The following is a 27,069-nucleotide window of genomic DNA, read 5'->3' on the forward strand; positions in this document are numbered from 1 at the left end:
TAGTGTCCCGCTCTAGCACCTGCCAATGGAGTCTCCCAAGCTGCTTTGCAAAATTGACCTAGCTTCTCAGCAAGCGAGCTATTATCCCCATGTTACAGACACAATAATTATAGGCTCCTCAGTGGTAGCGACACCGCTGCAAATCTGTCACAGGCACATCCCACACCACTGCAAAAAGGGGTTTGCTTGGGAGGGGCTTACCAGGCCCCTCTGAAACTGGCGGAGTGCATCTACATTGGGGGTTTGCATCTGTAGCTACCCCAGCCCAGGCCCACGTGATTTGCCCTACGTGGCACAGCCAGTGGCAAGGCTGGGAACAAAACCCTGAACTTTCACTACTCCTTTCGTTTATACATGTTATGCACCAGAATCTGTTGCAGGAGGTGATGGCTCTTCTTTTCCACCCTGTTCTTTGCAGCTTCTTCCCCCGCCCCCCATCCCTTTTCTATGCCCCCTCCCCACCCCCATACTGCAACATTTCTTTCCCATGCTCACCCTTCAAATACAGGCCAACACTGAACCTGGATGCCTAAGCCAAGGGAGAAGAAAAGGAGTACTTGTGGCACCTTAGAGACTAACCAATTTATCTGAGCATAAGCTTTCGTGAGCTACAGCTCACTTCATCGGATGAAATAAATTGGTTAGTCTCTAAGGTGCCACAAGTACTCCTTTTCTTTTTGAGAATACAGACTAACACGGCTGTTACTCTGAAATAAGCCAAGGGAGGACGCTGGAGGGATTGGAACATCCCACCCTCCTTGCCTGTGAAGGTATTTTGGAAAGCTCCAATGGCCCTCCGTGAAGCTGAAGTTTTTTCAACGGGCCATTTCAGCACCAAGGTGGAAGGGACAGCCTGGCACCAATTAACAGACATGCGAATGCTGCCAAGGGGAGTGGCAGAAGTGCCTGGATGCCAGACCGATTCTTGATCCTTATCCAGCTCTTGCCTCAACAGCGTAACTGCAGACTCCCACGTGCAGGTCAGTTAGCTTGCTGGAGGGAGCTAACCAACTGACAGCAGCCTTCACAGGAAGAGGAAAAATGAGGGAGGAGAGTATGCAATTAGCTGCCTTCCCCAAGGGCTCCAGCAAGGGGGAACGTGCACATTCCCCCTTGTGAAGGATGTTTTAAATCACTCTGGGATGGCGAGTTCCCTTGGTTACACGCTTATCATTAGAGCCCTGCATCCCACAGATAGAAGGGGCTGCTCACTGCCTGCACGTAGGCTACACTCAGCTCAGGGTTGTAGAGATGCCCTACCTGAGTCAGTTAAATGCTGGATATAGAGGATTCCTGGAGGCATACGCCTGTGGGGTAAGCATTGCCAGGTGAGGTTGCCAAGTTATTTCTATCTCTAACTGGTAATACATTTAGAAACGCTGTCCTAAGCCAAGCCAGCTGAAAAACACAACTGCACAGAAATGGGACATCTTAAATAAACTCGGAGTTGGGTCTTAAAAAGAATCCTGGTTCCGAGCTCTCAATACACTGGGGCTGAACCAAAACCCAAACCCCACCTCAACCTCTGTGGCTCGGGCCCACCCCCCGAAGCACACAGATATATCCAGAGCCTCGGAGGACTGGGTTTAATCACAGGAAGAAGGAAACGGATGGCAAAATGTGATTCTGCTAAGTACCGTACAGCAGATACAATGACCTCGGCAACAGAATGCTCCCTGTATTAAGGTCAGTAGGACACAGATACCACACCAAAGCATTAGGAATTGCAAGCAGAAGAAAGAGCAACAGGATAGTGAGTCATAACTTGGCCCAGGGAAACTATCATCCTCAATAAAAAAAAAAAAACAAACCTTCAGGGTTTGCTTCAGGGGTCGTTTGGATTATTTTAAATTGTATTCAAGAAACAACAGAAGGACATTTACTCTTGCCAATAGGCAGCAAAGAACTTGCAGGCATGTCCAGTTTAAGCTTCAGGGCTAGAGAATCCTACTGGCATATTCACTTTTCTAATGAACATGATGGACACTTTCCGTAACGTTGTAACATAGGGGGTGTTATAGCAAGAGACATACCTGGAAGAGTCTGTTGCACTCCATTATCATGTGGGCCAGGCCTTGGGTGGCCGCCAGATTTTCGCTCAAATCTCTCTGGTCTGGTTTTCCCAGGCTGTACTTCCTCTGGCTGGACCTAGAGAGAGGGTTAACAAGGATTTTTTTTAAAGGCACGGCAGAGTAAATAAAAAAAATTTAAAAAAAGAGGTGAAACATCATCATCATCAGCCTGGAAGCTCTAGGGAATTTTCTCATTTTCTCTGGTGTCTGAATTTCTGTGTTACAATGAGTTCTGTACACAAACAGCTTCACTAGACAAAGTCTTCTGTCATCACTTTCACATGGACAACATTGTGAAAGCCACAGTAATCGTGAAAAGTAAGCTGCATAGAAATGGTAGCCTTGAACCAAACTGCTGAGATACCAAGGTGCACTAGTGCTACTGAGGCTTACCAAAATTTTACAAGTAATACGATCTTTTACTGAACAGTAATTAGACAGGATTAGCCAAAGAAATTAATGAGCTCTCATTGATGTGTTCGGCATGAGTTAAGCGTTTAGTTACATCAACCACCTACGTACTCTGTCTAAAGACTTTTTATAAAATCATCACAATCCACAGAAGTGCTGCCATATTGCTATGTTTCGCTAACTCGTGTTACCAGCATTTTAGGCTCTTTCCAGACATAATCTTTATATGACACTAGTAACACTCACTCACAATAGCTTTATCTTGGAACATTCCTACTGAACAACTTTTTAAAAAGTGCAGGCAATAAGGACCCTTGACTATTCCTTAGAGCCAAGCCTTTTAGAATATGTCCCTTTGAAGTCTGAATCCTAAAATGAAATATTAACAACTAATTATTTGAACTTAAGATTCAAAGCACCCTTGTTTCTAAAATGATTTTAGGCTCCTTGCTGTTGCAATGTAGAGTTAAAAGTAAATCCAAATGGTACAAACCACTAAACTATGAGTCTCAATCTCCCAAACATTGCAGATTGCTTAATTCTGGTCAGGATTTGCAATTGAAAAGCTATCAATCACTCTGCCACATTCCTGGCTCCACTCACGTCTTCTCTGACTATGATCAGCAGCGCTGTCATTGTTTCAGCTTCAGTGTTAGCTCTTCCCAGCAAGAGCTGAGCATCACAGGACTTGTTTTACAGGCAGATATGCATCTTGAGATGCTTTGTGCTTCTTAAAAGCAAATTCTTCACATTTTTCATCTCTATTTACTTTTCTCAGAGAGTGTCATTAAATCTGAAATGCACAAATACCATGTATGTGATATGCTTCCTCACCTAAATGGAACGTAATATCCTTATCATTAGATTGCATAAGATGAAGAAGCATCTGCTTTGACAAGGGCATGATGTTTTTGTCAAAAGAAAACAGCCCTTTCCTGCCTCGAAACAAGTTTATCCACAAGCACAGCCATACTGTATAGGAAACAAACAAGAACTTGCATTGAGGCTAGACTAGATCCTGAATGAGCATTCTCAGAGGTTACTGTACTGATTCTACCTAGAAGAACCTCCATCACTGCATAAACTGTCAGTAAATGTTACACAATTAGGATATTTTAGAGTAGCAGCCGTGTTAGTCTGTATCCGCAAAAAGAAAAGGAGTACTTGTGGCACCTTAGAGACTAACAAATTTATTTGAGCATAAGCTTTCGTGAGCTACAGCTCACTTCATCGGATATTGTTGCTTATTAAAATTAAAATCACTCAGTCCCCCTGGCATCCTTATCACCAAACAGAATTAGTACCTGAGATAGCTACGAGCTGGAAAGTAGCTGCAGGAGCTTGAATCTGCAGCTGGGTTTTTACATGTAAATACTAACAGGAGTTAGGAAGCCCACTCCTACCCACTTCTGTGGAATACAGCCATCTCTATTGCATGTTACCTGAGTGCAAGCAGAATTATAAAAGCAAACTTTGTCAAGAAGACTATTCTGACCCCTCTCTTCATAAGGCACAGACGGAGTGGGTTTTTTGCTAACTCCTTTGGTGTAGATATTGGGAGAAACCTAATCTTTGAGTTTTTTGTAGTGGAATCAGGCTAAGCTAATGCAAATGATAGATCTTGCCACCTTCAGAATCTTATGCGAGGCCCGTGTTAACTAACACTTTGTGCATCCACAAAGAGGAGAGTTGTCTTAGCGTATGATGCTCAGAGAGAGGCGGGTTTGGATTCCTGAGATAACTAGGGCCCAGACTACTTAGGGCTTTGAAGAACAGGGCCTTAAAATTGATCTCGTATTTGACAGGGAGCCAGAAGAGCAGGAGGGTGATGTATTCTCATCTCCCCTAAGGACGGAGCTGTCACACGTGGGACAAATCTGGAGCACTTCCAGATTTTTTTTAACAGGCAAGGTACATTTTGGCTCATTTTATTTATACAGTCAACATGACACAGAAAAACTCTCATGTAACAAAAAGAAAAGGAGGACTTGTGGCACCTTAGAGACTAACCAATTTATTTGAGCATAAGCTTTCGAGAGCTACAGCTGTAGCTCACGAAAGCTTATGCTCAAATAAATTGGTTAGTCTCTAAGGTGCCACAAGTCCTCCTTTTCTTTTTGTGAATAGAGACTAACACGGCTGTTACTCTGAAACCTCTCATTTAACAGTTCAGCTGTTACGACAACGATACCTAGATGATGATGAACTCTCTCGCCTTAAAGTATTGAGATGAAACAAGGATGGCGCGAGACAGACTGCAATGTTGGTCGGAGTCATCTGGTTTTCCTCAACAAAAGCAACTACTTCTCGGAGAAAGAAGAGAAGGATTTTCAGAGCTTCCCGGTTTTCGTCTGGGAGCAGAAGAATGGCAGCCTGGACTGCATGAAACTGTTGATCCTTTGGCAAATCTGAAGATAGAAGAATTAGGAAACTCATGAGAGAGTTTGATAAGATAAAACATTAAATAAAAGAAGGAACACAATATCCCCTAAATAGGGCATCAATTCCATACATCAGTTCTCCCATTGCTCAGGATCATAGGACAGTCCTCAGAGATGGCAAAGACCCTAAAGGCCACCATTCCGGGTGTCGACACACCTATTTGCACCAGTTTAGTAAAGCCAGTTAGTTTAAGCCTCCACAAGAGGTTTACAAAGTGGTTTATTTCAGCTGGTCTTAAAGCTCTTCCTGATAGCCTTATTTCAGTTTCTTAAGTCTGTTTAAAATCCAAATAAGGGCTTGTCTATACCTGGAGTTATTCAAAGACAGTTATTCCTGAATAACTCCCTGTTCAGCCATACTTACTCCAGAAGCAGAGTGCCCACTGGGGTAGGCTAAACAGGAACAACTGTTTACTTTAAAAACAGCATTTTTTAATTAAAATCTTTATTTTAAATTTAAAAAAAAATCTTTACCCAGAGATTTAGGATATTATTCCATATTCTACAGACAGGAAATAACAAGCAACTAGGACTCCTGTAGTCAAGGCTTTGCCTCGAGGCAGCAGGACACATGTTCCTCGTGTCAAAGTAAAGTAATGTAATACAACAAAACTCAAGATTTAATCTTTTTAGAAAGCTTGTGCTTATTTAAGGTTTAAATGTCTTTTCCAGGTTACAGAAAAGATTGTCATTAAAAAACCTTGAGGCACCAACATCACATGCCTCCAGAATAAGTTCTTGCTGCATCGCTGTATCTCAAAAATGAATTCAATTAAAACAAACTATTGGAGACAGAACTAATTCCAAGCAATTGCAAATGATGTAGTTTGCCTTATGGTTTATTCTTCTTTCAGACAATGTAGACAGGCTGACAGAAGAAATAGGAATCAGCTGGTATTTCCAGTGAAAATGCCATACCAAAGGACCTGCACTCATGCTAAGAAGTATCTGATCTCAAGGTGCAGTCTTATTGAAATGAACAAGACTACTTGCATAATCAGGTGCTCCTCAGTGAGAGTAACAGATTATGCCCTAATTTAATATACAGAAACAACCATTTAAAAATCAAGTCAGAACACCAACCACAGAGTACTGTTAAAGGGAATGTGTGTGACAGAGAGAGAGAAAACACAAGGGTGAGGAAAAGAGATTATATTCGTCATATAATCTGAGACCAATATTTTCATATTGATTTTAGAAGTCCATCTTGAGACACACTGGATCTTATTTGAGAAGTGCTGAGCACCTGCAGCTCCCATTGACTTCAACTGGGCTTAAAGATGCTCAGAACTTCTGAAAAGTCACGCCCCCAGCAGCATAAATGTTGGATTCTCAAAATATGGACCACACAAAATCAGACGTGACTTTTGGCCTAAATGTCCAAGAAACTCAGAAAATTTAAAAAATTACGTACACTGATAGATGTGGAGGAAGGATTCACAAAGCTTGCTAGTGAATATAGGCTCAGGAAGATCTCGGAAATACTGCTTTACCATATCTGCCACATCAAACGCCGACTGCCCTTCATAAGTTACATTGTTTGGGTCATTTTCATTCATTTCCCTTAAAGAAAGGATCCTAGATTTAACGCCTGATTTTCTGAACAGGCCAACCTATTAAGAGAACAGACAGACATAACCTAAGTCAGAATAAGCAATTTTTCTCCTTAACTCTGACATTGAAGTACTTATGATGGCTGTACATGCACACACTGTACATGGGACATGATTTTGCTCACAGGTACATTAAAATATATCCCCGGCATTGCTTTGAAAAGTCAGCTACTACCAACGCACTCTGATCTCTTTAGAAACAGCTTGGAGATTCCCTATTCTCCAGCTGAACCACGCTGGAACTCCTGGTGCATCAGTTAACCCAAGAGTGAGAGTCCTCACTGAAGACTTTTCATGTAGGATTTTTTTTTCCTTTTAAATCAATTTGTATTGGCTCTCTCAGTTTATATCACCAGGATAAGATGTTAACACTAGGTCTGCAAGTTGCGAATGCGCTTTGGGTCTTGTGTATCAAAGAGAAAAGGGTTTATACAGAAGTATGAATTTAAATTAATACCAAGGTAACTGCATTAAGCACTGAGCTGGATATCCAACTGCATAAAGTTTCACATGCCTATTATTTAGAGTTGGATGAAAACCAGAATTTCCATTTTGTGGAAAATTCCAATATTTCAAATAAGTTAATTTCAGTTTGGAATGAAAATTGGAAATTTTTAAATTTTCCATGAGACAAAAAATTCTGAAAAATTCAATTTGGATAATGTCAAAACATGTCATTTCAATAATATCATTTCAATTAATTTTGTTTCAACTTTTATAATATTAAGTATTTAGTGTTATATATTTTAATATATAGTAAAGTTAATGTTTTAACATAATATAAAGTCAAAGCCAAATTAACCAAAGTGATACTATTGAAATGACATGTTTTGACATTGTCACGGAATATATATTCCATTTTTAACTGCAAGATATAAATTTGTACACTAACACCATAATATGTATTTAGATCATTTTTTCATTTGCATAATAATATTTGGTTATACATGTCTACACAATTCTGCAAATTAAACACTGTATTGACAGATCTTCCTTTAATATGCACATAATGACATACAAAGCAGCTCCCCACTTCAGCCAGTTTAGTTTTCAATGAAGAGAGACTTTATCCCAAATCCAGGACTCATGTAAAATGAGTTTTCTAAGTGAACTGAATCTTTTTTAAAAAAAACGAAAACAAAAAACCCACAACCCTCCATGGGTTTAAGTTATACGAGAAAAAGATTAATGAACCCTAACTAGATTTGTGATCCAAACAGTTGGAGAGACATGGAAAACTTCTAACTTTACAAATTTTCCCTATCCGTATTACAGAGGTATCGCAGCATATAGCATGTGGCTCATAATTGCGGGCACTAATCTGCAAATATCTTCAGAGCAGCGGATAAATGTAATCACAGCCCTATTATATGCCATGAAAAGATACAGCCCAATTCTTAGAGATGTGAAATGAGAATTCAGATGTTGCAATGCTTTCAGACTGTACAGAGCAGAGACAAAGGGTGCTACAAGTGTTAGATTTTGCTTTTTACCACTAAAGTACCATTAAAAGAAGGCAGTTTACCCACATTTGCCAAGTGAACGGAACAGCTGCAGGTGCTATAGACAAAGAAGGGCAGATAAATTTATACTGGGGTGGAAATAAGGTATCCACAAAAGGAGAACAATAATCGCTATTCCATGCAGGGTGCCCACTCACGCCTGTTCAGACACCACTGTTAGAAGCCTTTGAGAGGAAAGAATGTCCTTGAAAGGGTTGACAAAGCAAAAGAAACTGGCGGTCAGCTCTCTAGGGGCTCCAAGTTAAAAACATCCACGGAATAAAGGGTCGCTCAAGTCATACTTAGGTTTGTTTTATATATATACCTGGTCAAGAAAGTGGCTTCTTAAGTACTCCATGGCCTGGATAATGCTCTTTGGAAGCGGATAGCTTGTTCGCTGAACATTTAGCAGTAATGGGACCCCAAATACATTTTTGTCCTTATAGTCAGGGGCTTTGATTTTTCTAATGAACTTTGGAACAGTCCTGAAAACAAAAATAAATACATTCGAACCATTAGCTGCCCTTCCAATTCAGGCAGTTTAGAGCAGGGGGCACTGGGAATCTCCCCTCCCCCCTCCAAAAAAACCCTCTCTTTGTGCTATGCACATTTAGGAAGGTGTGTGCCACCTCTGTTCCTTCCCCAAATGCTGCAGCCTTATTACACTCATGGCAGCACAAAGAAATCAACACTTAAAAATACAGCGACAGCCTAGGCTGTGTGTCAGAAGTCCCTTAAATTAGCAGGGTGCAGCTCCCATAAAGAAATCCTCATTTCAAGCTGAAACTCTTGCAGAATACGCTCCCATCCTTATGGGAGAGAGGCAGGTTCCTCTGGTGTGTCCCTACATTCAGGTGTTAGAACCCTTCATAAAGATGCAGAATTGTTATTGCCGATCACAATGGCAGGTGAATTTATTTAAGCTACAACCAGGAAAGAAGGAGTTGGAGAGGGTCTCTGTCCCAGACCCTAATTCCCTTTGTCTCAGAGAAGTTGTTTCAGAGAAAAGCCCTATGAACGGGCAACCTTTGGAAGAAAGCTTGGACTGTTATTTAAGTTATCAATAATGCCAAACTGCAGGAAAGGGTACAGTCCGGGTGAAATCCTGGCCCCACTGAAATCAGTAGCAAAACTCCCATTGAGAGAGTGGGATCAGGATTTCACTCCAGATGCGCATACTCAGTTCAGAGCAGGGTAAGGTATCCACCTGCTTTTGCCAACTGTCATCTTTCCTGAAGTAGAATATGTTAACACAACAACTTACCAGTTCCAGCCCTGTTTACTGGAAGGAGAGTATTTGTCCATTAAAGCAGTGAGTTTCAACAAAGCAAGTTTCTGTATTCGGTTTAGGTGGGCTGCTGACTGGTTATCTATTTGTACAGAAAGGCTTTCCAAGTTTACTGTCTCCTCTGTAGACCAGTGTCGCCTCTCATGTCTAAGGAGTAAACATTATTTAGGTTAAAGGAATGTTCTTATTGCTCATGTCAAGTCTCTGCCTAAAGCAATGGAACACCTATGGAACATTTTGTCCTATCAATCAATCACATCAAAAGTGACCTGTTTCCAAGCAGATTTTGATTGCATTTTACATAAAAGGTCTAGGCTATGAGGTACTGCACCAATGTGAACGGTTCAAATGACAGAGAGGAATGAGCCACAAAGTTTGGATCTGGATCTCTCTCAGTGTTCATGTGACCATCACTGTGATACCACAGCACCTAATGCTTGGATCTGGTTGGTTCCGGTTTTTGTCTAGTTGAAATGGATTTACATTTCTCATTGTTTTGAGAAGGTGATTGGGTTTTGGACTGAGGGGAAGTTCTTGGAGGTAGGGTAGGAGGAGGAGGGGAAGGTTATAAAGAAAAATGAAGCTGACCTGTTGGAATGTGATAATGATGATCCCATCTCTGAATCTGTTATGTATGCCAGTTCTGGAGAATCAAGCTCATTGCCATGCTTGAAGTTCTGTTTTCCATCAGCAGCTGGTAGATCTGCCAGTTTCTCTTCTGAATGCTTTTTTATCTCAAGGTGGATTTCTTTCGGGGAAGATGGACACGGAGAAGTTGAGTCGTTCGCAAAATCAGAGTCTCCATCATCTGAGAACTTCTCAGTCCACTGATTGACTAATTTTCTGAGCCCATTGACATGTTCCATAACATTGTCTAGTTCTGAAAAAACATCGTCGTCACTAACTTCCGGCATCTCCATGTTATTAAGATGAACAGGAATGCTGGGCACATTGTCATAGATACTCAGCCTGTTATCTATAAACGACAGAGGACTCAGAGGGGTCTCAGACTCCTTAGAACTAGTTCTAATTCTGTTCCGCCTGCATCCATGAAAGCTTCCAGTTCTCCAGTTCACAGAAGTGTTGTCTGTTGGAGATAAGAAACTGTTTGTAAGTGCTTTGGGGAAAGTCCCAGGCTTATGCCCTTGTGGTACATGAAACATTTGGTTTGCATGCAAATTGATTTCATTTTTGAAGTTTTGCTCAGATACATCATTCCACAGAGAGAGCTTGCTGGAGTCTGAGTCCTCTGCATACACGCCTCCCCGTTTAGCATAACTCCTGACTTTGATAACAGGACTCGGAGTGCTCACTGTGCTGCTGGTTTCAGACTGGCTGCTGCTGCTGCAAGTGTGGGGAGAATAGGAAGAATTTTTTTTCATCTGGCTGTCAGATAGGTCACTAATATCTACACAATTAAGGTTCTTCAGCTTCTCTTCATTCAGTCCCTCCTGAAGAACAGGTTCACCAATAATGGGTTTGGCCTTTGACTGAGCAGCTCTCTTTACACTGGAACTCCTTATGCGCAGTTTCTCCATTTTCTTTAGAAAGCTCTTCTCCTTTTTTGGTGGTGGTTTATCCAAAAGCTTCTCCTCGCTGATGATGTTTAAGAACTCACTAGGGGAAGGAGAACAACTAAAAGTAGAGTCAGGAGAGGCCAGTTTACTTGAGGAACACCTTGAGGAACTAGTGCTGGTCTCAACATCCTCAAAAGTCTTAGGGAAGCTGATAATGTCACTGTCCCCACTGCTAGTACTGTGAATTGAAGACACATCATGCTTCTCTCCTTGGTCTGAAAAGGATATCTCCTCACTACCAGTGCTCTTAAGTCTTGGACTGTCTGGGACTGATGCACTTGACCCTTTTTCAGGGAAACCTTCTATGCTCTCCAGGCGAGACCATCTCTGACTGCACCTCTCATAAGCCCATTTGTTACTTATTGCACAAGGTTCATCATCTTCGGATTCATCACTCTTAAAGTAAAGAAAGTACAGTTCAAGGGGTAAAGTCCAGCAAGTTTTAAAATATCTAAGATGCAATGAAAAAGGAGGTTTAACTTTTTATGCTTATTTGAGTCACTGCAGTACTTTTAAATTTAGATTTCTACATTGTAACAACATTCAGCCTAAAGCACTTCAGGATGAGCATTGTTTTGCTAATTGAGAGGGTTTGGGGACAGACAGCACTTAAGCATGCTGGTAGCTTTATTAAAAGAGAACAGAACTGACTGGATAATGACAATTCTGTTTCATGGCAACTTTCAAAGTTTGGTTTCAAAATCTAGTTTCTTTCAACATCGGAACAAAGCCAAAACCCCTGGAACATTTTAATGAAAGTGAAATTGTGTTGAATTGTCTGTTTTTTCAGATGAAAACCTGAACTTTTCTATTAGGGAAGGGGGTGGCTGGGTGGGCAGGTGCATGCAGGGGAGGGGTGTGTCTGTGTCTCCAAGGTGGTGGTTAGAGCACAGGCTTAGGATGCAGGAGACCCAGGTTCAAGTCCCTGAATCAGAAAGAGAAGGGACTCGAACGTGGATCTCTCATATCCCAGGCCAGCACCATAGCCACCAGGCTAGAGTGAGAGAGAAAATCTGGCTGTCTCTCCTATCCCCAAAAACTTTCTCAAAAAAGAGATTTGTTTCCACAAAATATATTGGCTTCAACAAAATAGCATATTTTGATGAAATTTCATTTAGTCCAAAGTGTTCCAACTAGCTCTAAAAGAGATATTGAATACTTTCAGGGAGGCACAGGGTGGGATTTCTGGAAGTAGCTAAGTAGGGTGACTGGTTTTCGACCAGAACACCCTGTTGAAAAGGGATCCTGGCAGCTCCAGTCAGCACCGCTGACCAGGCCGTTGACTGTCTGGTTGGCGGTGCCGCGCAGCAGGGCTGGCAGGCTCCCTGCTAGCCTTCGCACTGTGCAGCTCCTGGGAAGCGGCCGGCATGTCCCCCTTCCGGCTCCTATGCGTAGGGGCAGCAAGGGGGCTCCGCACACTGTCCCCGCCCTGAGCACCATCCCTGCAGCTCCCATTGGCCGGGAACCACAGCCAATGGAAGTTGTAGGGGCAGTGCTTGCGGACGGGGCAGTGCGCAGAACTGCCTGGCCACACCTCCACACAGAAGCTGGAGGCGGGGGGGAGGAGAGAGACACATGTCGCTGCTTCCAGGAGCTGCTTGAGGTAAGCGCTGCCCAGAGCCTGCACCCAGACCCCCTACCCCAGCCCTGATCCCCCTCCCACCCTCCAAACCTCTTGGTCCCAGCCTGGAGCACCTTCCTGCATCCCAACCCCCTGCCTCATCCCAGAGCCCCCTCCCATACTTCGAACACCTCGGCACCACCCCCCAGCTCGGAGCCCCCTCATCCCTGGCCCCACCCCCAGCCGGAGCCGTCACCCTTTCCTGCATCCCAACCAACTGCCTCACGCTGGAGCCTCCTCCCACATTCTGAACTCCTCATTTCTGACCCCACCCCAGTTCCCACACCCCCAGCTGGAGCCCTCACTCCCACCCCTTGAGCCAGCCCAGTGAAAATTAGCAAGTGCATGAAGGTGAGGAGAGTAAGCAACAGAGGGAAGGGGGGATGGAGTGAGCAGGGGGTGAGGCCTCGGAGAAGGGCCAGGGGGAGGGGCAAGGGTGTTCAGTTTTGTGAGAGTAGGAAGTTGGCAACCCTATAGTTAAATGACTTAGGCACACTAGTCCCATTGACTGTCCAGGGGCTTTGTGCTCTTAAGTGCTTTGGAAAAATACATCCGCAGTGCCCAGTCTTTAATTCTCTCCAGCCACTCATTTGTCTGAAAACAAAAGACAGTGTCAGTAGCCAACAAACAAGTTAAAAATGTATCCAGATCAAAGGAAGAGCACACTGAGTGCAATAAAACAAGTGTGCGTGGGTTCAAGTGACTGACAGCGATATAACGAACTTTTCACCTAATAGCATAAGAGAAGCAAAACCTTCCATAATCAAAATCCCATTCTCATAATGGGCACCCACATTGGCAGTCTCAAAGGGTTTGTCCGTGCTGTGGAAAATGGTATGAGTTTTTTAAAACAACATGATAGTTAGCTCTCTTTAAAATCCTAGTGCAGAACGGCAAAACTGTCATTTTAACCCATGTTAGCTAGTCAAGGGAATCCTAGGCTTGTCCCTAGTGTGGACAAGCCCATGGAGAATGAACTACCCTCTCACTTGAAGAGATAAGAAGGTGGGTTAGGAAATATCATTTATTGGACCAACTTCTACTGGTGAGAGATGTAGGCTTTTCAGCTTAGGCTGTGCCTACACTTTTGGTCTTTCAGAGGTGTTTAAACCCCTTTACCTCCAAAAGACAAAAAGTTTGCCACAACAAGCACCAGTGTGAACATTGCGTTGTAGGCAGGAGCGCTCTCCTGCCGCTAAAATGCTTTTTCTCGGCTCTCCTGCCGACAACACAAATGCTGCTCGTTGGGGGTAGAAGTTTTTTTGTCAGCATGAGAGCCGAGAAACAGCATCTACACTGCATGACTTTTAGCGGCACGGTTGTGGCGACACAGCCATGTCACTAAAAGCTGTGTAGTGTAGACATAGCCTTACACAGAGCTCTTCTTCAGGTCTGGGAAATGCATTCAGTGTCACAGCTAAATACAAGGTGGAACAGATTATTTAGCATAAGTAGTTAACACATTTCAAGGGACCACTCAAAGTGAAATGGCTCATTAACACCTCTCCAGTCACCGAGAAGGGGGCCTACGTAGTTTAGTAGGTTACAGACGGTTGTAATAAGCCACAAATCCAGTGTCTCTATTTAAGTCCATGATTTTTAGTGTCTAGCCAAGTTATGAATTTAAGCTCCCAGGCTCATCTTTCAAAAACGTTATGCAGATTTTCTTTGAGAATGAGGACAGAGGTCAGACAGAGTGATCGCTTTGTGAAAAGTATTCACTCACAGGTGATCTGGTGTTTGTGTCTTTTATCATGTTTCTGTGTGAATTAATTCAAGAGCATAGTGATTGTCTCATTTCACCCACATAGTCGTTATTGGGCCATTTAGCGTACTGGATGAGGTACACCACCATTGGTGCCGACGTCGTGGGTGCTCCAGGGCTGGAGCACCTCTGGGGAAAAATTGGTGGGTGCTCTGCACCCACCGGCAACCAAGCTCCCCTCCCTGTCCCCCCACCCCTCCCCTACGCCTCCTCCCCTGAGTGCAGCGCGTCCCCGCTTCTCCACCTGCCTCCCAGCACTTGCCATCGCAAAACAGCTGTTTCGTGGCATAACAAGCTCCAGGAGGGAGGGAGGAGGAGGAGCAGGAACGCGGTGTGCTCAGGGGAGGAGGCGGGGAAGAGGCAGGGATTTGGGGAAGGGGTTGGAAAGGGGCAGGGAGGGGTGGAGTCAGAGCGGGGCCAGGGGCAGAGAGGGGTCAAGCACCCTCCGGCGCCAGGAGAAGTCGGCGCCTATGTACACCACCATGTTGTTTTAAGACCCGTGGATCTTGAAAGGTGTGTTGTGTGCGGTGTTGATCATCATAGCGATGGAGATATTTCGACAGGCTTTGCATCTGTTGTTCTGGCAGGGTCTGTTGCCACTTTGAGTTGGTGTGTCCTGGTCTAGGGGGAGCTTGCTTCTGATAATGAGTTTGGAGAGGTTAGGGGATTGTTTGAAGTCCAGAAGAGGAAGTTCAGGCCTGAATAAGAGCCTTGTGTAAGCTCAACAGCTTGTTGTTCTCACCGACCTTGTCTCTCTAATATCCTGGGACCAATACAACTACAACCACACTGCAAAACCTCACCTATAGATCAGTTGAGATACAGTGGCTAGGAAGCTTGCACAGAGCCCTCCTCTGAACATAGATTTTCAGGCCCTGATTCAGAAGAGTCTCCCTAATCAGGGCAGCACTTAAGCACATGTTGTGTCAGGGCCTCTGTGCAGTCCATTTGTCAACTCATAAGCATTAAAAATCTCTGAGTAAAAACTTTCATCTTGCCAGGCAATGTCATATGTACCAAATTATGCTATTTTTTTTAAAATGCTCTATTTGGCTAAGTTACAAAATGAAAACTGATAAAATTTTTAATTAGATTCCTACCTTTAATTTTTTTCAATTGAAAATGCATGTGTTTTGCAGGACAGGTTTGCTCATTGACAACTCAAATTAAGACAACAGAAAGGTAAACAATTGCTAATCCTTAATGGATCTTCTTCAAAACATGCCTGCCACTTTACATGGTTTGTTTTAAATACCGTCGAGTAATTTTTTTATGTTTAACCAAAATGACAACCAAAATTTAAAGACATACCCGTTTTCTCTGACGACTTATTTCCACTTTCATTGCTGCACACTTGTTCAGTGTATTTAACCGTCTAGGGGAAAGGAAAAAAAGGACTGAAGATTTTAACCCAAATTATTTTCTTAAATAAAAGCAGACAGACTCTCTCATAACTGCTCTTGAACTCTTAAAAACACAGTCTGAACTTCTGCCAGTAATAACTGACTTTCTGCTGTGGGTTCCTGAAATGTCCCCAAACCACCAACCCAGTTCTGCAGTTACATGATGTTGTCTACAGCTAGAGTTCTCCCCTCGCCGAGTCCGAAGAGAGGACTATAACCAATCAGAATGTTATTTCATTAATAAAAGCTTAAGAAAGCTTTGGTGATTGTGAAGGATGCTACATCAATGTAAGACTTGGCAAAGAAAAAAATCTTGGTCATATTAATGTCTTAAAACATAAGAAATAAACCAGTGGGACTAAGGTAGATCATTAGGACTTTCGTAGGGTTTTTTTTTTTTTTTTAAATCATTTGGTGGTACTGCAGGATCAATAAGGCCCCAAACCAGCAAAGCACTTAAGCACATGAGTAATCGCTTTGACATCAACGTGAAATGCTGAGATGTAGTTCCAGTAAATAAAAAAAAAGTGCCATTATTCTAATGTGATTCTGATGGTGAATGGATTAAGGAGAGCCAGAATAATATTCCATCTCACTCTGTACACAGAGAAAATAGTTTTGCTATAGAGAAACTCATTCAGGCAAGCACTTAAGCACCTACTTCACTTTTAAGTATGTAAGGCCATTGGTTTCAATGGGACTTAAGCATGTGCTTAAGAGCTTTCTTGAATTGGGATGTCAGACAAGTCATCTGTTAAACAAAGAAAAAAACATACCCTCAGAAAGAGTATGTTAAATGCTAAACACTATAAGCATAATTTTCATGTGTGCTGGGCTGGGGGAAAACTCAAACTAATAATATTTACCTGTACAGAGAATCAATAGCATCTCGATCTAAAAATTCATGATCTTTCCTCACAGTTTTGATGTCGATAGGAAACTGCATGTCTGTGAATATAAAATATTTATAATTAAGCTTGGAGGGTTTAGATTTTTATCAATAAAGATTGTTAAACATCAGTTTCATCATACACACAGAAAACAATGAAAAAATATATCCATCAATATTAAACAAGATTTACAGGTTAGGCAAAGAAAGAAAAATGGTGCTTGAGAACTTAAGACTTTGATTTAAGGCTATTTACTTGGCATATTTTGATATGTGAAATATGTAGACAATTTGTGTTTTAATGGTTATAAGCTTTAACTTTTTTCTTCTCAACAACTCATTAATTTCAACAGTCATTAAATAATTGTCTGACCCTTCCACTGCATGACCTCCCCCAATAATTTCCCGCAACTGTGAAAATTAAAAAAAAAAAAGAAAACTTGAAAAAAAAGCTTATAAACACTGATATCTGTTGAAATTATTTTTTAAAAAATGAAAAAAAAAAAATCAAATTCTGCCAACCCTACTTATAGTCTCTTCACAAGGATCATAATATGAACATCTGCAAAGAAGTTAAACAGTACTTGCCATCACATTTCAGTTTAAGCTAGATAAAACTAAATATAAATATACACACATGCAATTGACATGCAAATAACTAAGGGCCCAATCTCCAAGTAATTACATACGAGTAATTTTACGCACATGCCCTCAATGGGATTACTCGCATGCAGAGCTATCCAGGGAGTAGGGTGGGGGGGGGGGGGTAGTACGCGAGACATAGGCGCCGAGTTTCCAATCTGCTGGGAGGGGGTGCTCCCCCCAGGCTCTGCCCCCACTCCACCCCTTCCCAAGCCCCCACCCTGCTTCTTTCCACCCCCACCCCACCGCGCTGCACTCTCACTCCTCTCCCCTCCCACCCCCCCAAACCTCCTGATGCCGCGAAACTTCTGATCCACGGCAGGCGGTAGGCACTGAGAGGGAGGGGGAGGCACTGACTGGGGGGCCCGCCAGCAGGCAGGAGGCGCTCGGGAGAGGGGGAGGTTCTGGTAGGGCAGCTCCTTCTTGCCCCTCCGCCCGCCTGCCGCTCGCCTCCTCACCCCACTCGCCTGCCCAGCTCACCTCCTCACGATTTTATCAAAGGGTGGGGGCCCCCACAGCGTGGGGCCTGGGCAGTCGCCCCGATTCAACGTACCCAAGGGACAGGTCTGCTCACATGCATAAGTGTTTGCTGGACTAGGGCCCCGGTGTTTACAAGACTAGGCTATTATGTTGCATCAAAACCAAGGTTCTTAGTTTTATTTAACTTAAACTGAAATGTGATGGCAAGTATAGTCTAAATTCTTTGTCAAAAACCACCAAAATCACTAGAGTCACGATAAAGTTATGTGATGGCAATACTGCCTACATATGTTTATAAAACTGGAATTTCTTACAAAAACCTTGCCTATAGGAAGGACTTGCTCACTACACACAGCCTAGACACTCTGCTTAAACTTTAATGAGATCAACAAAACATGCCACACTTGAGTAAAGCAGTTCTCCAGTTTAAAAGTATGACTAAAGTTTGACAGCCCAGATTTTGAGATATACCCTCCCAGATCAAGGAGGCTACTAGTTCTACTGGCACTGTTTTTCTTGGACTCTTTTCTAGATCTTACTGACATTTAAATATCAAGTGAAGTCAGAACACTGCATTCCATCCTCAGGTTAATTCAGAGAGTATTATACAGTATGGTACACTGAGGATCTACACAAAATGTAAGGTTGCATACAAAATGCTTGTTTATATCTATGTATTTCAGTCTGACAAAGGATATCATGAGACACCACATTTTAAGGCATATGACTTCCAAGCTGAGCTTTGACTATTTGATTTCTCAATCTTAATGTTGCAATCACTGATTTGTTTGCTGGTTTGTTTTAAAGAAAGGAAGTGTTGCCAGTGATGTTTGTAAATTCCTTGATCGATAGCTATTTGGTTTCATGTCCCCTCAACCCAGCTATCCTAAATCAAAAGTTTAGACTAATAAATATTAAAAAGCATATTTCTAATGTGCAAACATAAACTTTGTTTTTAAATGTTTATAACTTCAAAACGACAATAACTTTTTCCAAACTTGGAATAACGCTTGTAGCCCAATAACACTATGAGAACAAGCTGAGACTGAATTTATAATCTATTTGAGACATTTCTGATTGGAAGAGTATTTCCCCCCCCCTTTAAAAAGATGGTTCAAACAATTATGTTCAAGCATTTTTGGGAGGGTGGAGAGAGAGCTTGAGGGATTGCTAGGAATGAAAAACTAAACGTGGAAAATTTCAGTCAAAAAGGAAGGAGACTGAAAAAGTTCTGAGCTATTAAGACGTAGGGAAAACTGAAATTCAACCTGAATTGCAATCTCTGCTACCAGCGCCTATTACTCATATTTGGTCCTTCCCCCTCTCCCCCAATCTTTTTTTTTTTTAAAGCATTTTACATTGCTGCACAAACATTGACTTAAGATATAGTTTCCGTGTGCACAGCACAACTCAGCTACATGTTTTGTTTGATAAACTGGATCAGATTAAATTTGTAAGAATTGGTTACAACAACACGGCTATGCTTACAGTACAAGTGTGGTCAGAGGTACTGAGCTCTGAAAGATTTATTTTTTAAGGGATTCCAGTTGGATTTAAAATCAGATGTATGGATCATACTGTACCTTCAAATAACTGAGCATATTGGGGGAAACCAGTAGCCCTCAGCCAGTCACAGGCTTCTTTGGCTTCAATTTCTGTAACAAAACAAAAGGTTGATTTTCAGTGATTAACAAGAAATTTGGAGATCAAGTAATTGGGGTGACTTATTAAATAAGCAAGCTTATTCTGTATGACTCCACAAAGGTGGATTCCTGAGGAATCCTACGTATGTGAGTTCTGCTAGTTTACCGTTTCAAGGACAAGAACTTGTTTTATGGCATGTGTACACACACGCGCACATACACAGTATTTATTCCACCGTAGAGTAGATGCATCAAACATACAAATATGTTGAAAGTGGGGTATATTTGCTATACAGTGTACAAGTCTATGTCATCCACCTGTGAAGATCTGTGAAACATCTGTTATATGTTGGAATGAACAAAAAAGGATATATGATACATATGTTCAGCTACCAGTCCAAGATATCAATGGCCAGTCACACATACTGACTCTTAGGCATGACAGCAGGACATACACCTAGCACAGAACACTACTTTATTAATTAAACTGGAAGGCCAGCACACCATTAGTAACACTGGACACCACTTACTAGTTCTTTGTAACAAGAATTTGCCCCAGTATAGTACCCGTTGGTAGGGTCTTTTAATATTTTGTTCCTGGCCCACTATCAATTCCACTAGGCAGTTACTTCAGAACAACAGATATCAGGAATCAACTGCTCATTTTATAGCAATTATGGCCAATACTACAACATTCCCACAGAAGCAGAGGCAAAGCATAACCTTACAGAAATACAGAACACTCACCAGATGCCTTAAAAATGTAAACAAGTTTAGTATGCTGTTGGAAGAGCACATACCAGCTGCCTCTACACTGTGCCAATATTGGAAGTTACTGGTGTTTGTTGGCGAGGAGAGGAATCCTGAACTGCACTCTTCTCCTTCCTAGGGAGGCTTCTAGTTGAAATATGAGTCCAACCAAACTGTCAAGGCTTGTCTGACATATGGACAATCCCTATACATTCTCCTCAGATCTTTAGAAAGAGCTTCAGAATCTGGCATACTAGACTGAAGGAACAAACTGGTTTGTTAAAATATATTTTCTAAACAAAAAAAGCATTCTATACATTTATGCATAGGAATGCATAGTCTGATTTCGCTTGAAATATTCAGCAGTAAGTTATCAGTTCAGTAAGGTGAAGGAATTCATCTATGTATTTCTATTTTTTTCATGAATTTACTGCTTTGCTCCTTCTTCATTAAGTGAATTTTAAATGTCTCTCTCTCTGAAACTGTTTTATTACTAAATGCAAATTAGCTCAGTTTGATTAATGTAGGTAATCCTATTGCAACGCACACCCAAGCAACCCATTTTCACCTTCAAGTAAGGAGGTAGGTTGAAATGACATTTGTTTTAAACAGACTGATGCACTTCTCTTCATTTTTAAAATTTGTCACAAATTTCTACCACTATTCCAACTTCACCCAGTCTAAATACACCATTACTGCTGCTCTCATAGTACACATTTCAGGTCCAATTGCCCTCAGTTTGCACACAATTTTATCAAAGCATAGCCTTTATTAACTAAATCAGGAACAGATTGATAAATCACTCACACATTCTTAAATGACATACCCTCAATAAGAGAAAAGAAAAAGAAATCTTTAGGCATTATCTTTACTAGGAAAAAAGCTTTGTTCTTAACTCGAGCTGTCTTCACTAGAATTTGACCTTGTGTTAGGTAAGGCCATTTGTAGTTTTCACACAAATTAGCAGGTCAAGGAAACCCTAAACTCATCTTAGTCTTTAACTCAACTTGCTCACTCTGCAAAAAGTAAACTACACCCTGCCTTGTCTTCATTAGAACTTTAACTCACGTTAGTTAACTCAAGTTAAGCACATCTTTTTTTCCAGCGAATAGGGAAGAGTCTACATAGTCACATAAACGTTAAATAGTTTCCCAGGTTAAAAGTAACCCAGAGCTTTCTTCTGAAACTACAGCTGCATTTCCACTGTGAATTGAGTCAAGAAAAAGCTAATCCAGGAATGGAAGCTTAGAAAATGTTTCAGTTAGTAATTTTTCCATCAGCTAATGATCCTGGACACAATGACCTTTTCACCGCAGTGATGAGAACAAGATTAAGGCAGCTTCAGAAAAGTTGTACTGCTGACACTTCTATTCTGTAGCTAAATGAACTTCTACCTTCAGGTATTTTAATATACCACTTTACAAAGTTCTTTACTTTGAATAGCTTTACCTTGGCCTGCTGCCCCTCTGTGACCAGGCTTCTGTACAGGAAGCATCAATACACTTCTTGCTCTACATCTGTTCCAATGTTAGAACTTTTGAAATGATCTAGCAGTTATTTCACTGCTAGAAATGGTTGCCAAAATGCTCTAAAAAGTCTGTGGATGCCACTGAAGTCTAGGGAAGATTTAGGTGCAGCTCCTCTTAACTCTAATGGGAATTAAGATAGTTGAAAAATAGAGTCCCAGCTGTTTAGATGTGATCTAAGGACATTCCCCACCCCCCACCCCAAACTGTATCAATATGATACTAATCAACCTGAGAGGAGGAAATAAACTTTATCAAAAGAAAGATTTGTGTTGACCTACATTAGGCTCCTGATATGCCAGGCTAGTTTTCAGCCTGACAGAAGGAAATTTAAGACACGCGCTGTCCGAAAGGCTATTTTGGTAACAATGGCATACATATTAAATACCCAACTGATGTTTTCTATGGATGCACACAGAGTATTCCAATGCCCCCAAAATGTTAACAACTGAAAAAGGGGCAATACTCATGAAGGCAGGGCACTGTATTGCATCCACGGTACAGTATCAGCCTTGGGCACCAAGTATTAGAGATGTAAGTAACAAGGCACTTATAAATCCTGGTTTAACTGAGCTACTAAAATCATGAATATTCTTACTCTGTAAACTAAACACATTGCTTTAAAAGTGTAGCTAAGAGACACCAAAGCTCAGTGAGGACTAAACTGGAGTCTGAGATATCCTTACAGAGCCCATCTCCTTACAAATAGTTATTTAGCCTGTTGAAATGGTCACCCATTTTATTTTTTGATCAGAGAAGCAACATAGCCTAGTAGTTTATGCAGAAGAAAGAGACATGAACTCTAGACTTCTAATACCTGCTCTGTGCCATGGCCACTTTGCCCCTCCCAGTCTCAGTTCTTTCCAACTATGAAATCAAGATATGTATTTTACCTTAAAATGGTATGGGAATTAATAAATATTTGGACAGTTCTTGTAACAGGTGTACAAACTTTGTGTGTTAGCCACCGTCGATAACTATCAACCTCACTAAATTATTAGAATTGGTTTTGCCCCTACCCAGTTACACAGATACTACAACAGGATTTATCAATAGACCTATTGACCAACTTTTTAAAATAGATATGCTAGTAAACACAGGATGATTCTAACTGCTTACTCTTTTTTGATGCCAATATAGCTGCTCAGAGGCTTGTAGGGAAGGAGTCAGCCCTTCCTAAATAGAAGCAGGAAATGGGAGATCCTTTGAAAAGCTGGCACAGGAGTGACACTCCAAATTCTATTACAATTACATCCTCTTTCTCAGGATTGAGCAGAAGCCTGATTCCTGGAGATCGTACGGCATTATCTGCATATGGTATGAAATACCAGAGTGACTCTGACATGGCAATTCCGCCTCACACATTAAATACACTGTTTGGTTTTATAAATATTTAAGCAGTTGGAAAGTTTCCATTTCCTGCAAGCCCCATTAGTTTATCAGAGATTAGAGACAGCACTTTAAAGTTAGCTGTTTTCTCTTGAGCCAAAGGTGATAGGGTCACTGCCAAATGTTTATGGGAAGCAAAACACAAATGCATGACCTGTGCCAACTTTCCATATAGGATTGTAATATAGAGTTACGTAGGCTGGTTATCACATAACCAAAATTTAGAAGGGATGATTAGGTCCAAAAACCAAACAAATGCTCACATTGATATGAATGTTCATGTTTTTATTAAAATATCAATGAACATTTGAATTTAAACATACCCTCTGCAGTGTTTGCTGCCCAAGAACAGCACCCCTGTGCTAATATAGGAAAGGAAGAAAATGAAACTAACCAGAAACAGCACATGAAACAAACTAGTCTAATCGCAGTTTAAAATGATGAAAAACAAGCAGCATGAATGGTAACTAGTACTTGAGAATTTAAAAATACTTTGTTTTAATAATTTAAGACATTAGTAATAGGTAAGGATATTTGTTTAAAACTACAGAATATAAATTTATACTTGACAGTATTGTTGCAATATATTGAACATAAAACTCATTCTTAATGTATTGTTTTGGGTTTTTGTTTTTTCTTAAAAAACAGTTGTCCCTCACTACTGCTTTCCTGCATTGAAAAACTATAACACCTCCATTATCAAGGTAAATGAACATCTTTCACCTTCATTGTGTTACAATGTAGTTTTCCAGTTTTGATGGATAAGAATTAATTATCTTAATTAATTAGCCTCTTACAGTTTGTATGGCAACTTCCACCTTCTCTGTGTGTATATACATATCTTATTACTATATGTTCCATTCTATGCATCCGATGAAGTGGGTTGTAGCCCATGAAGGCTTATGCTCTAATATATTTGTTAGTCTCTAAGGTGCCACAAGTACTCCTGTTCTTATTGCGGATACAGACTAACACGGCTGCTACTCTGAAACCAAGAATTAGATGGTGATCAGGGTCTAAGTACATTGAAGGGGGAGGGTTTTTAAGTCTGAAATTGTTCCAAAACCTTACAGATGTGCAAGAACTGTTATGAACATTCCTGCTGTTTGCAGCAACTCCATACCAATTATCCCAGGACTCTCCATTTCAGCAGCACTAAATTGCATAAGAAATCGCTATGACAAGTAAGATTTGCTCAACACTCCCAGCTCACCAGGAAGCGTAGCAACATCTCCTCCTCACTCACAGCAGGTACAAAGGAGAGAACAATTAGTGTAGAATTAATTTTAACTTTACATGATTAGGCTAGGACGCCAATTTGTGAGGCTATAGAAACAATTCAAAAGAGTTTTGTTCCCTCTTGATCCCCGTGTGACACATGAAGGATTTTTTCCATAATACACTAATCTTACTATGACAGCAAAAGGCAAACCTACAAAAAAATACAGCAAAGCAGATGGCCCCAATACTAGTCGGATGCTGCTGCCTCCTTCTGTTACTGGCAATGCTAAATCTATTGTCCTTCTCAGCCACCTGCATCTGCTCCAAAACTGGAGTTAACATGTATGGGACATGCTTGGCAGCTGCAGTAGCCAGATGCCAAATGCCGGAATGCATTGTACCTACAACAAATTAGCCTACGAAGATAACAGGTCCTTCATGAAGCCTCTTGCTTGGTTTCATTGTGGGCTGTGCTTCAAGCTGTTGAGTTAACTCTGGGGCTGATATAGGGCCAGGTTGCAGATAAACTTATTAGTCCTTCCTGACATCCTTGGTCTGTATTCCGTGTTGCATCTGTAAAATTTCATACCAGTTCTCCATAAACTTCAGTTCCTAGGAAGCCAATTCCCATCTGCACATGTTCTGTGAAAAACATGTCCATTGGACTAGATCCACCCAAATCCCAATGTGTTGCCCAGCTGTACATCAAAATCCCAACAGGTATCACAAATCAGATATCCAGCCTCCGGCAGCACCACAAAGTGTCAATTCTTAAACAGTTGCCCTTTATTTAAGACTAGGGTCAGCATGTGTCAGTAGACTATCTAACCAATGTTCAAGGTTGGAATGCCTTGCCTACAAAACAGACAGTTTCCACTGCCCTGCTTAAAATAATATGCCAAACAATCCCTGATTTGTAAGACTGTCATCAAGACTTGGTTCAACAAGGACAAGTGCAGAGTCCTGCACTTAGGAAGGAAGAATCCCATGCACTGCTACAGGCTGGGGACAGACTGGCTAAGCAGAAGTTCTGCAGAAAAGGACCTGGGGATTACAGTGGATGAGAAGCTGTGGAGGGATTTGATAGCAGCCTTCAAATACCTGAAGGGGGGTTCCAAAGAGGATGGAGCTAGGCTATTCTCAGTGGTGGCAGATGACAGAACAAGAAGCAATGGTCTCAAGTTGCAGTGGGGGAGGTTTGGGTTGGATATTAGAAAACACTATTTCACTAGGAGCATGGTGAAGCACTGGAATGAGTTACCTAGGGAGGTGGTGGAATCTCCATCCTTAGAGGTTTTTAAGGCCCAGCTTGACAAAGCCGTGGCTGGGATGATTTAGTTGGGGATTGGTCCTGCTTTGAGCAGGGGGTTGGACTAGATGACCTCCTGAGGTCTCTTCCAACCCTAACATTCTATGATTCTAAGATTCTAAGATACATTAATCTATGGAGGTGGGAATGGGAATAAATAAGTGTATTCACTTAACTTTCACATAATGCTAATTAACAAACTTAAATCTCTTATTAGCCCAACAAAAAGGGTTATTTGCCCTGGACAAGAAAGGGAGTAAGATTTCGCCAGGCTAATTTATGCTACTGATCTTAACATCCAGAAATGTAGAGGCAAAAAGATTTGGTCTTCCTTCCTCACTTTATGATAATGCTGGTGCATCTGCTGGGTCACTGGAATGTGACACTGTATAACTGAAAAATATTAAATATCAAATATCTAGCAGGAATGCTTTATGCCACTAAGATAAACTACCCCAAGCTGGCCAGCTCAGTGTGAACTTCTGTAAGACCATCAGTATTTGATGATATAAACCATCTATTCTTCAGTTCTACAGGTGAACAGATCCCAGCAAATACCATTTGATATGGTAACATGGGCAGCTGATCTGCAAAGTGCCAAGTTCTACTTCCATCCAGGTCAGTGGGCAATCTCCATCTTTGCCAATAAACAGTATGTTAATGCAGTTTGTTGGTTTTTCAAAGGCACACAGTAAAATAAGCTACTGAGTTTTTAACTAATGAAATTTCCTATAGGCAGCACAGCAAATCTCTCAGAGTAAGCATCTGAGAGAAGACTAGCATAAACAAGAGCTATTACACTAAACTGATTTTAAAAATGTACATAAAATCTAGAAATCAATCAACATAGCCTACTGTAATAGCAACATTAAAAAAGCCACAGCAGTATCCATCTGAATTCTCACCAACCAAATGTATTTACAAACACTTGTAGTTCTAAACAAAAAAATTATACTGTACAATCCACTTAACTGTTAGATTTCAGAGTAGCAGCCGTGTTACTCTGTATTTGCAAAAAGAAAAGGAGTACTTGTGGCACCTTAGAGACTAACAAATTTAGGGGCACTGATTGCATCCGATGAAGTGAGCTGTAGCTCACGAAAGCTTATGCTCAAATAAATTTGTTAGTCTCTAAGGTGCCACAAGTACTCCTTTTCTTTTAACTATTAGATGTAATTGTTTCTGACTATTCACCTCAATTAAAGGTGTATGCCCTCAAAAGCTTTCAATAGTTTCTTTTTGCCCTAAAAAAGTACATTCTGTTTTCTCTGGAGTACTGCTCTCATTGTTTCAATGTCACTGCATGCCAGCATACACACTCACCCACATTACAACTCTGTCCTTGGGAGTCAAGTCTTCCACTATACACCGGAGACACAACTATTTGCTCTGGCTCAGCTTTGCAATCAATATCTCAATTGTAAACTCCCCTGGAACCATATGAATTTGAGCAGCACCTTGTGCATTACCAATGTTAATTGGAGAGTCCCTGCCAAACATTTAAACCATAATCTCCTGGCAAGGTGA

At 41.4% G+C, this 27,069-nt stretch overlaps 1 protein-coding gene across 9 annotated transcripts in view; it reads right to left on the reverse strand.

Annotated features, from left to right (window-relative positions):
* Positions 1–27,069, reverse strand: part of LOC102929426 (rho GTPase-activating protein 7) — a 193,028-nt gene that overhangs the window by 10,031 nt on the left and 155,928 nt on the right. For 7 of the 9 annotated variants that reach the window (XM_007071452.4, XM_043521041.1, XM_043521043.1 and 4 more), the window contains 9 exons: positions 19,288–19,359; positions 16,560–16,641; positions 15,602–15,665; positions 9,916–11,300; positions 9,304–9,474; positions 8,365–8,524; positions 6,339–6,537; positions 4,675–4,891; positions 2,034–2,148 (listed from right to left, as the gene is read on the reverse strand). In XM_007071452.4, coding sequence (XP_007071514.2) covers positions 2,034–2,148; positions 4,675–4,891; positions 6,339–6,537; positions 8,365–8,524; positions 9,304–9,474; positions 9,916–11,300; positions 15,602–15,665; positions 16,560–16,641; positions 19,288–19,359 — 2,465 coding nt within the window. Of the gene's footprint in view, positions 1–2,033; positions 2,149–4,674; positions 4,892–6,338; positions 6,538–8,364; positions 8,525–9,303; positions 9,475–9,915; positions 11,301–15,601; positions 15,666–16,559; positions 16,642–19,287; positions 19,360–21,546; positions 21,702–27,069 lie in introns of those variants that run through there. The other 2 variants (XM_043521044.1, XM_043521042.1) reach the window with 2 other exon arrangements.

The sequence above is a fragment of the Chelonia mydas genome, chromosome 8 (genome assembly GCF_015237465.2).
Source record: "Chelonia mydas isolate rCheMyd1 chromosome 8, rCheMyd1.pri.v2, whole genome shotgun sequence".
Classification (NCBI taxonomy): domain Eukaryota; kingdom Metazoa; phylum Chordata; order Testudines; family Cheloniidae; genus Chelonia; species Chelonia mydas.